A 10,429-nucleotide genomic window follows, 5' to 3' on the forward strand; every position below is an offset into this window, starting at 1 on the left:
AATTATTCGAGAAATCAGATAAGGGTAACTGCTAACTGTCTTAAAAAATAACTAAATAAATAAAAAGTTCAATATTAAATTGAGTTGAAAGGAATTGTGTTAAAATGATAAAATATTATTTTTAATATTATTATTATTATTTTAAAATTTAAAAAAATTAAATTATTTATTATATTTTGTTAAAATTTTAAAAAATTATAAAAATAAATTAAATTGAGTTAAAATGAGTGTACGTCTCAAGCATTAGTTTTTTTTTTTTTTTTAATTTTAAAGTTGCCATTGCGAGTTCCAAAAAAATAAAAAGGATTGGCTAAAAAGGTGGTCGGACAGGCAGACACACACGCACAGGAAAAAGACAAGAAATAACCGTTGTATGCTTGGCTTGGCTTGGCTTTAGTTGCATGACAGGCTGACGCCTGAGCCGGTGAGCCCCACTGACCCCCCCAAATCCACCCCAAAGATGATTTTCCTTTCATGATTAGACCCATCACATGGTCTCGCTGTACACTCTGGTCCCACCCCACCTCGCTCTCTCTCTCTAAACCCTAACCCTAGCTAGCACCCTCTGGACTCTGGAGGAGTCTGGACCCTCTATATCCAAGAGTCTATAGTCTTTTCTTATTTCCCAAGTTCTAGCATATATTTTATTCAAAAAATGCCCTTAACCATAAGATGCACAATTTCCCTACCCTCCTCTCCGCTCTTTAAAAGACTGTCTCCCTCGCCATCTTCACCCACAAAGAAAGTTTAGAGAAAGAGAGAGACAGAGAGTTGGGAAAACAGAGAGACCTCGTCTACAGTACAGAGCGAGCAGAGGGAAAATACTAATTGTAACTTAGGTGTGAAAGATGTCGAAGGAAGTGAGCGAAGAGGGGCATGGCCACCACCATGGCAAAGACTACGTCGACCCTCCACCCGCACCTCTCGTCGACATGGCAGAGCTCAAGCTCTGGTCTTTCTACCGAGCCCTCATCGCCGAGTTCATCGCAACCCTCCTCTTCCTCTACATCACCGTAGCCACCGTCATCGGCTACAAGAAGTCCGCGGATCCCTGTAACAGCGTCGGCCTTCTCGGTGTAGCTTGGGCTTTTGGGGGCATGATCTTCGTCCTTGTCTACTGCACCGCCGGTATCTCTGGTAAAACCTCTATCGCTAACCTTCAATTAATTATCACCCAAATAGTTTCATGATTCGTCGCCACCCTTCGGGTTTTCTTCATTATCGAAATATTTTTTTGATGTTCGGTGGGATTTCTTGGCATATTATATGCAGGTGGTCATATCAACCCGGCTGTGACGTTCGGGCTCTTCTTGGCCAGGAAGGTGTCGCTGATACGGGCTGTGGCGTACATGGTGGCACAGTGCTTGGGAGCCATTTGTGGTGTTGGTTTGGTTAAGGCTTTCATGAAGCACGACTACAACGCGCAGGGTGGCGGAGCCAACTCAGTGGCTCATGGGTACAGCAAGGGTACAGCTTTGGGTGCTGAGATCATTGGTACCTTTGTGCTGGTCTACACTGTTTTCTCTGCCACTGACCCGAAGAGGAGCGCACGTGACTCACACATCCCTGTATGTAGCCCTTCGTCTTTACCTTTGTTTCGTGCAATTTTTAGAACTCAGAACATTGTATGGTGGTAAAGTATAAAATTTTGTTTGTTTTTTGGCATATGGGTCTGAGTTTTTTATATGGTTTTTGTATGTGCAGGTGTTGGCTCCACTCCCTATTGGGTTTGCCGTGTTCATGGTGCACTTGGCCACCATCCCCATCACTGGTACTGGTATTAACCCAGCTAGGAGCTTTGGTGCTGCTGTTATCTACGACAATGATAAAATCTGGGATGAACATGTATGAACTTTTCCATGAATGGGCTCTACCATATGCATATATACATATATATATATATTCCAATTTTTTTTTTAATTTTAATTTGTTATTTGGAGTATTAACTGTTAAGGCTATGTAATGATTTGGGCATGCAGTGGATCTTCTGGGTTGGTCCATTTGTGGGAGCACTGGCCGCAGCAGCATACCACCAGTACATCCTGAGAGCAGCGGCTATCAAAGCTTTGGGATCCTTCCGCAGCAACCCCTCCAACTAAAAATAGAGACGGAAAGGAAAATCCCCACCTTGAAACAAAACGTTTAATTTTTTGTCTCATTTCTCTCTCGCCCCCTACTTGTTTTGTTTGCGTGTGTATTCGAGGATGTTAATGAGGTCACCCTTTCTCTTGTTCTTGTTTTATTTATAACTTGAATCTTTTGTACGTTGTTTAGCATTATTAATGGATGTGTATTATATTTGTTCATGGGTACTGCTGCAGCTGCTGCTTCTTTTATAGTCCGTGTACTACTCTCTCTCTCTCTCATCTTAATTATTGCTTGTGATTATCGTAAATCAATCTATACGCTTAGTAAGGAAAAAGTTTCTCCAATGAAAGAGTGGGAAACAAATAGCCCAGATCTACCGTTTTAGTGAATGATAAAAACAGTACTGTAACTCATGACTAGTACCCAATTTCGTTGAAACTGTTCAGGAAATGGGGAGGAAGGGTGAGCTTCTGGTAAATACTGAATTGATAAACCAAGCCTAGCTATGTTGATACATGAAGAATTGAAAGGATTCATGGACCCCCAATCCATTATCCAACGGATTCATGAACTTCGATGGGTCCAGATTCCCCTAGTCATGATGTGCCACGTGTGTACTTACAAGGGCACCTGGAAAGGACCAAAGATGCTTTCATGGGTTCGGTACCTTGCTTTTTCAATCTGAAAGGGGCCCTTGAGTCCTTGACAATCTGGCATGACAAGAATTGTCTGCTTTTGGACACCAGTCCACCCAATGGGTGTTATAGCTAACGAAAAGCTAAGAAAAAGAAAATGGAATTCGAGGACTTTGCCAGGCCTGCCATGTCAACGTGTCATGGCTCCCATAGGACCATCATGTCATGGCATCACATGGCCACATGGGGGGTGGGTCTCAATTTCAGCATCCGTCCAAAAACTGTAACAAAAGCTATAAAATAAAAAGGAGAAGAGTTAAAAGAAAAAAAAAAAATTACTTTTTGATGTATTTTATAATTTAGCACATAGGTGGGGAGAATCATGAATTTCATCTTTTAACATTACATGGGGGTCATTTCTTTGATTGAACCATAGAGAGGAGCAGTGGTCCTCAAAGGGTAAAAAAAGGGGCTGACAGTGGTCCCGTGCCTTTTATCAATGTGTTTCAGAATCGTTTACCCGGGTTCGTTCTTCTTCGGCCACTTCAATATTTTACCATCAAGCTTTTCTCTGGAGCCCCCCTTGGGTGGTACTAGTTTGTCTCTACCAGATACCGAAGGCTATCATTCAACCTTTGAAGTGTGCGTTCCGAACTCAAATTTTAATTTTTTCACCTAGAGAGTCGAGTCATACGACACCAGACTGTTGACGGCTACCATTCAACCTGAACAGCTTCGTCGCCCCTTGGTTCACTGTACCCTATCTTTTAAAAGACGTACGGGGCCCCTCCAAGAGGGGATAGGCGAGACTTGTTTTTATTTCCGAGTTATTTTATAAAAAAAACCTCACGCATTTCCATCTAATTATTATATAAATTATCATTTTATTTAAACATATTTCCATCTATTAAGTGTAGAACTTTCATTTAAAATTTAAATATTTCATTGGAAATGGATTAAGTAAAGAGTAATGCTACTACATATAATTGTGAAGTGTATAAATATCACGTAATTTTTTTTTAAAAAGTCAGATTTATTATTAAAAAATTAATTTTTTTCATGTGAATCTCGTATTTATTTATTTTTTTAAAAAAAATTATACGGCACTTATATAGTCATGACTAAAAATTTTATTTTTCTTTAAGTAAATACATTTTGATTTGCCAGTCGATGCTTCTGAAAATTGAATGGTAAGCAAATCAGTACCACGTTTGTAAACTTGCTCTCCTCCGTTTGTTTACAACCGTTCTCTCCAGTCAAGCTAAGTGCTCCAACTGCTCAAGGAACACTTTTGGAATCCACCCATTGTTTCTGTTTTTTTTGTTTTGAGGGGGGTGGGAGGGTTTAATATTTCTATAGAATATTAGCATTGACTTCATTAAAAGCCTAACTAAATATAAAATTTGATAAATTTCATTAAAATAAGACTGTATTAGATTAGTAAAAAATATAAACGTGAAATTTTAAGCTACAGTAAATGGATAGATTTTTTCAAATTTGAAAGATTACTATTCACTCATCAAATCTATTTTTTATTCACTTTTAAACTTCGTTTGGAAGCTCAACTTACTTCAACCCATCTCAACTCATCATTATAACTTTTTCAAATCTCAATACAAAATATAATAAATAATTTAACTTTATTAAATTCTAAAATAATAATAATATTAAAAAATAATATTTTAACAATATTTTATCATCTCAACTCAACTCAACTCAATTCAACATCTAAACACACTTTTAATCTCCAAAAGTCTTTTTTATTCTCGTTTAATCTCCAACCGTCTTGTAATAATAATGTAAAAATCAAATTAAATTATTAATTAACATACAATTAATATAATTGTAAAATATGAAAAAAAAAATTTATTAAAAAAATAATATTATATTATTATTTTGATGAATTCAATAACTAATACAACGTGGAGTTATAGCTAAGAAAATTTTGAATTTATAGAAATCATGTACTTTTCATCAAATTTTAAAGATAAAAACCCAATGTCAATGCTCTTATAATTGACCAAATCTGATGATTTTCGGAAGAGATTGCAAGTGGGTTAAACAATTACTGGACCTCTCTGCTTGTATCCTCATCAACAAGTAACTTGGATAAATCTAAAACTTCATTGGAAAATTAATCACGATGCATTTCACACCAATCGATATCATTCTCTGGCAACAGATTAGCCATACGCCTTCCATTATATAAAATATAGGAGAATCAGATTTCAAACATATCATACCCCATTTGACAGAGTTGCACAACTAAACAAGAAAATTTACTCCAGGCAATTGCTTTAATCAGGTAGCGCAGTTCCGCGCTCAAGATTGTTCTTAATCTCCAGCGTGTATTTACCGAAGGCTCGTTCAATCTTCTTGTTGAAATGCTCGTTACGGTCATTGATTGAGTCGATATCCTTCTCATCGTGGAACCTCCTCCTCCTGCTAAATGATTTGCGCTTCTCTTCTCGCTCCTTGAGTTCCTTCACCATCTTATCAATCTTTTCTTCTGAGGTCTTCGGTGCCTGCAATATGAAAGAAAACCCAGAGCTTAAGGACCCTAATATAAGCCAGATCCACCACAGCAAAATTGGCTTTTCTTTGATTGAATTGTACCTTCCCATATTGGAGACTTGAAGCTTCACGAAAGAACTCAGGGTCAGCTTCTTTCATTCTGTTATATTCTTCCAAGTCAACCTCAACGTTCTTTGTTCGCTTTTTGTACGCATCGTACAAAGTTTTCTGATTGAAAACTGTTATAATAGATAGGTGTTAGCTTCACTCTTAAGGTAACATCTGTGCCCTTCATTTACAAAGCTTCAAGTTCATCTTTAGTAACAACCAATTTAGGTACTTTAGAAAAGAAAAAAAGAGGAAGATTTATGACAAGTAAAAAAACGGAGGAAGATTGAGACATGATTTTGTAATCATTAGACTAAACACAGGAAAGCTATCTAAACATCTATAGATATAGGAATAAATTAATAAAATATCTCTAAACATACCATCCCAACCATATGGAGCAGGATCCTTCTCCCATTTCTTGTATTTTGATTCTGCCGACTCTTGTGTGTCTAACATATAAGCCTTTGCCAGATCCAAACCATTTGCATCAAGAAGCTTTCCAATTTTTTTCTTCCTCTCGTCAAGCCATTTTTGCTTAGAAATGCCTCTTGACTCGGTCGGAGCTTCCATTCTTTTCTTTTCAGCAGCAATTTCTTTTTGATTGTCGCTTTTTGCCTTCATCTGCAATCACATAGCCACAAGCCATTTTAGTTTCAAAGGTCTATAATTTACAGAAGTAAACAATATAGCACTTTTTTTTATAGGTAACAATATAGAACTATTTTTAATAAGTAACAATATAGAACTATGTGCTGTAGCTAACAACAAACTCACCATCTTATTTCTCAACTCCCACAATTTCTTCTTCCTTCCTGTGAGTTTTGTGACATCTCCTTCTAGGTTCTCTTCAACAGGATTCTCTTTACCACCATCAGCATGATCTTCAAAATCCTGGCTGTCATCATGTAGATCTTCGTCCAGCTCTGGAGCACCAGACCCGGACTGAACACTCCTACCACTAGCTTTCACTACTTCTGATACAAGTAAATACCATTGTTGAGCATGGAAAATAGAAAAGCATGATGGTATAACAATAGAGTATGGGAAAAACATATTATCTTGATATTGTACTCAACCTATCAGTCAAATAACATGGCGTGCATATTTGAAAGTAGCCAACGTTTTAGGCTAAGTAGGGCAGAGCCTGGAATTTTAAAAAAATAGAGAAATACTAATAAAATATAACTAACGCAACTCCCTAATCCACCTTGAATAATTATAGTTATTTACGTTATTTAAGTACACCTTCCATAAACTATTGTACTTACAGGAGTTGGAGCAGCCTTGAAAGATCCTAGAGACACAAGTGCAGCTAATTTTTCAAACTTTATTGAAAGATCCTAGAGACAGGAGCGAAGCTAATTTTTCAAACTTTAGTAGGATGCAAGATCCAAGAAAGCGTTGATCTACATAAGGAAAAGCTTAAAAACCAAACTATAACAAAGGCTGTGTTAAAAACCCCCCAAGAAAGTCTTGCCCAGCATATTAGTGATGAAAGGAAAGTCCCGAAACAGAGAGACACATATAATGATAACTTTCTAAATAAGTAACAAATATTATAATGTACAAGCTTATAACGATGAAAGTAACTTCAAAATAATGCAAAAGGAAACCAAACATAAAGAGGAGATAGGCAACCTGATTCCTTTTGCTCCATCCAAGCCTTTGTATCAGCAATGATTTGGAAGCAATATTCACTGCATTCATGGTAGGGATTTGAGGCATTTCTGCAATCTGGGTGTACTCCTCTTTCATCAGTCATTTTTATGCTAAGCTCGCCTACTACTATATCACTTCAGTTACCTGAAAGACACGATCGATAATGAAAACGTTGTATTTGGGCAACCAAAACCTAATAAATTCCCTACAGAATAAGCAAAATAAAAGCCCCAAGCCCCATTTTCAGATTTCATGTTGAAAATTGACCACGCAGTAAAGGCTTCAGTACTCAGCTTTGACTATTCTAGCCATTCTGAAAAAAGGCAGTTTCAACTACAACACAATATATATATATATATATATATATATATATATATATATATATATCACTTCGTAGAGATAATACCACAACAATATACGCAATGATTTTAACTACAAGAAGGCTCTCTAAAATGACACCCATATATACAAATTGCAAATAGATTCGAATGATTTCATAACCCTATGTTCGGTGCCCGAGAAAACCACGGGAAAGAAATCAGAAAATTTGAGGTTGTACAAGTTTCTCCATCTAATTACCGGTCAAGCAAAAAATAATCAGCTACATACAACCAAATAGGCAAGTGAGACATTTAGCCTGGTTATCTCATTTGATTCTGAAACACAGAAGAAACAGAAAGAAAAAAACTTCGATTCTTTCCGTGGTTTCTCAGTAACCAAACAAGCATAAAAAGCCCTAGAAAACCAACTTAAATCTCAGCAAAGCAATCATTTCAATTGCACAAAGACAAAAGATACGAACCTGCGAACGAAATAGCTTCGATTGCAGTGTGCGGTGCCTCGAAGTTTTGTTTGGCAAAGAATGAAATAAGATTAGGGATTGAGAAGCGCGACCCTGAGGAACGCAGATGCGATGAATTTCACGAATAGAAATTTTATCTTCTTAACCATCGTCGTTTCACGAAGATCGTATTTTTTATTTGTAAAAATATGAGCATCCGCAGCGCAAAAAAAGCCATCACGCCACGTGGGTGTGCTGCAGCTGTAGATTGATGTATAGAATGCTCTTTTTATTTATCTTACGAGTACCACACTCGTGATAAAATTAGGATGGAAAATAATTTATACAATATTTTCTACAATATATTTTATAACAATATGTTAGATGATGAGTAATTTTATAAAATATTTTATAAAAATAATATTACTTTATAAAGATATTCTTATCTTATAATATTATTGTGAAATATGTTGTGAATATGTATTGTCTGTATCAATACTCAATTAGGATTTAAGACTTGCAACACGGCATATTCTAACATGTCATTAGGAAACAAATCGGAAAATCAATTCGGCCGGACTAGACTGGTGGATTCGGTTCGGTTTTTAAAAGAACTTATGTGGTACCAGTTCTTAATAATCGAAATTGTTCTAAATTGATACTGTATCGATTTTCATATAATTTAAATTGAACCGAACCGATATGTATTTATAATTTTTTATATTATATTATATATATTATATACTACATTGTTAATTAAGATAACGTGAAATTATAATCTTATTATTAAAACCTATTAATCTTATAATTTTTAATATAACATTTGATATAATATATAAATTTTAATCTTATAATATAAAATTAATATAACATAAAATTTTAATATTAACATTAAAATTAATATACCATAAACATTAATATTAAGTTATTAATATAAACTTACTTTATATATATATATCAATGATAAATACATTTTTGGCATAATAACTTATAATATATATTCTTTTTGTAAATACATTTTTATACATTTGATCATATATACTCATATAGAACTTATATGTATTATAGTTAAATTCAATATTATTCTCATCATATGTAGGGGTGTAACGGGTTAAATATCGGTTCTTAAATTTTCAAAATCGGTGTATACATGTTTGGTTCTAAAAAATGTACAAAATCGAACCGGTTACACCCCTACACGTCATCCCCACATCACACACCAACACGTGATTTATTATTTTTGTCATTTTATTTAAACACACATATTTATACATCAATATGTGTGTTTAAAATAAAAGGACAAAAATGATAAATCACATGTTGATGTGTTGTGTAAATGATGATAAGTAAAATTTTTCATTTTTTTTTCCAGATATTTCATTTCTAAACATAATTTAAATACATAATATTTTTTTAATTTTAAATTTGATAAAATATCTTAATTCAAACTATTTAACTATTATTCACAGATATATTGAAGTAATCTAAGTATCCAAACAAGTCTTTAATGTTTTTTTAAAGGCTAATGCTACTATGTCTCCTAATTTATACAACTTACTTTATCTCCTTAGATGTGACATTACAATATGGTGTCACTTGACTTATTAAGAAATTTTAAAAAATATACATTCAAAACAAAATAGTGTTCAGAAAAAAAAAAGAAGCTAAAACTCTAGATTTTCTAGTATAAATTAGGGAATACAATAGCATTATCATTGTTAAAATAATAATTAAACATATAATAAATATTATTTTTATTTGGTAATAATTTGTCAAGACGGTTCCAAAATAAATTACTATTATATTCGCAATGCATGTATATAATCTTAAGCAAAAAAAAAAAAAAAAAAACAGTAATAAAATTAACTCGTTAGTTTTTAGACTTTTCAGTTCATAAAAAGTGATATCACTTTTACAAATGATAAAACAACTAGTAAATCATTTATTTTATGCGAACTATGTTAATCATCGGGATCAATTATTGTACAAAGAGTGTCATATCTATAAAAATAAAATAAAATAAAATAATTCACAAAATGACGTTATTTAATGTGAAACTTCAAATTTATTTTAAGGTAAATTCTAAAGAAAAAATTTTTATTATAGCCTACTGTGTGCTACAGTCGCAGCACACCATGTGCTGAGTTGAAAAAAAAAAATTCATATAAAGTGTACAAAGAGAGTGCGGCTGATGAGCAGAATATCTCAATTCTAAAAGATAATTTATAATGTAATATACTACAATGACCTCATCATGATCAAGTTACATTCGTAATCAAATATGATTCTCTCCTAATATATTACTCAAAATATCCAATTCGTACATATAGCAAATCTTGTGAGTATGGTTTTGCCAAAATAATAAGGATAGAATTTGGATCTATTCGTTTGTTTTCACAGATAATATGAGATAATTTGAGATAAAAATTAAAAATTAAATAAAATATTATTAAAAAAATATTTTTTTAATATTATTTTTATTTTAAAATTTAAAAAAATTGAATTATTTATTTTATTTTATATTATAATTTAAAAAAATTATAATAATTAGATGAGTTAAAATTAATTGTGAAAACAAACGAGACCTGACAATAGATAGAAATATAATTTAGTACCAACAAGAAGGCAAAATCTGTCTCGT

At 33.6% G+C, this 10,429-nt stretch overlaps 2 protein-coding genes across 6 annotated transcripts; one reads left to right on the forward strand and one right to left on the reverse strand.

The window, feature by feature from the left end:
* The first annotated feature begins 494 nt into the window (after positions 1 to 494).
* Positions 495 to 2,306, forward strand: LOC121254279 (probable aquaporin PIP2-8). Its single transcript, XM_041154253.1, has 4 exons — positions 495 to 1,137; positions 1,273 to 1,568; positions 1,705 to 1,845; positions 1,980 to 2,306. The coding sequence occupies exons 1-4, from the start codon at positions 849 to 851 to the stop codon at positions 2,097 to 2,099; spliced, it is 846 nt and encodes a 281-aa protein (XP_041010187.1). The 5' UTR covers positions 495 to 848; the 3' UTR covers positions 2,100 to 2,306.
* A 2,582-nt stretch (positions 2,307 to 4,888) lies between these two features.
* LOC121254280 (pre-mRNA-splicing factor syf2) lies at positions 4,889 to 7,964 on the reverse strand. 5 transcript variants are annotated; one of them, XM_041154254.1, is made up of 6 exons: positions 7,810 to 7,964; positions 6,987 to 7,151; positions 6,123 to 6,322; positions 5,729 to 5,969; positions 5,340 to 5,476; positions 4,889 to 5,248 (listed from the first exon to the last, which is right to left on the reverse strand). In XM_041154254.1, the coding sequence occupies exons 2-6, from the start codon at positions 7,108 to 7,110 to the stop codon at positions 5,021 to 5,023; spliced, it is 930 nt and encodes a 309-aa protein (XP_041010188.1). In that variant the 5' UTR covers positions 7,111 to 7,151; positions 7,810 to 7,964; the 3' UTR covers positions 4,889 to 5,020. The 5 variants fall into 5 exon arrangements, with proteins under 5 accessions (XP_041010188.1, XP_041010190.1, XP_041010191.1 ...); XM_041154256.1 differs by having other exon boundaries at positions 6,987 to 7,130; positions 7,810 to 7,963; XM_041154257.1 differs by having other exon boundaries at positions 6,987 to 7,127; positions 7,810 to 7,961.
* Between the last annotated feature and the right edge of the window lie 2,465 nt (positions 7,965 to 10,429).

This window comes from Juglans microcarpa x Juglans regia, chromosome 3D (assembly GCF_004785595.1).
Source record: "Juglans microcarpa x Juglans regia isolate MS1-56 chromosome 3D, Jm3101_v1.0, whole genome shotgun sequence".
In the NCBI taxonomy this organism is placed as follows: domain Eukaryota; kingdom Viridiplantae; phylum Streptophyta; class Magnoliopsida; order Fagales; family Juglandaceae; genus Juglans; species Juglans microcarpa x Juglans regia.

Excerpts from the sequence above, each read along its gene's own strand:
- LOC121254279 (XM_041154253.1), top strand. The coding sequence starts at position 849 with ATGTCGAAGGAAGTGAGCGAAGAGGGGCATGGCCACCACCATGGCAAA. Across the intron at positions 1,138-1,272 it reads CTGCACCGCCGGTATCTCTG|GTGGTCATATCAACCCGGCT; the intron begins GTAAAACCTCTA and ends TATTATATGCAG. Across the intron at positions 1,846-1,979 it reads ATAAAATCTGGGATGAACAT|TGGATCTTCTGGGTTGGTCC; the intron begins GTATGAACTTTT and ends TTGGGCATGCAG.
- LOC121254280 (XM_041154254.1), bottom strand. The coding sequence starts at position 7,110 with ATGACTGATGAAAGAGGAGTACACCCAGATTGCAGAAATGCCTCAAAT. Across the intron at positions 5,970-6,122 it reads GGGAGTTGAGAAATAAGATG|ATGAAGGCAAAAAGCGACAA; the intron begins GTGAGTTTGTTG and ends ATGTGATTGCAG. Across the intron at positions 5,249-5,339 it reads CAAGTCTCCAATATGGGAAG|GCACCGAAGACCTCAGAAGA; the intron begins GTACAATTCAAT and ends TTCATATTGCAG.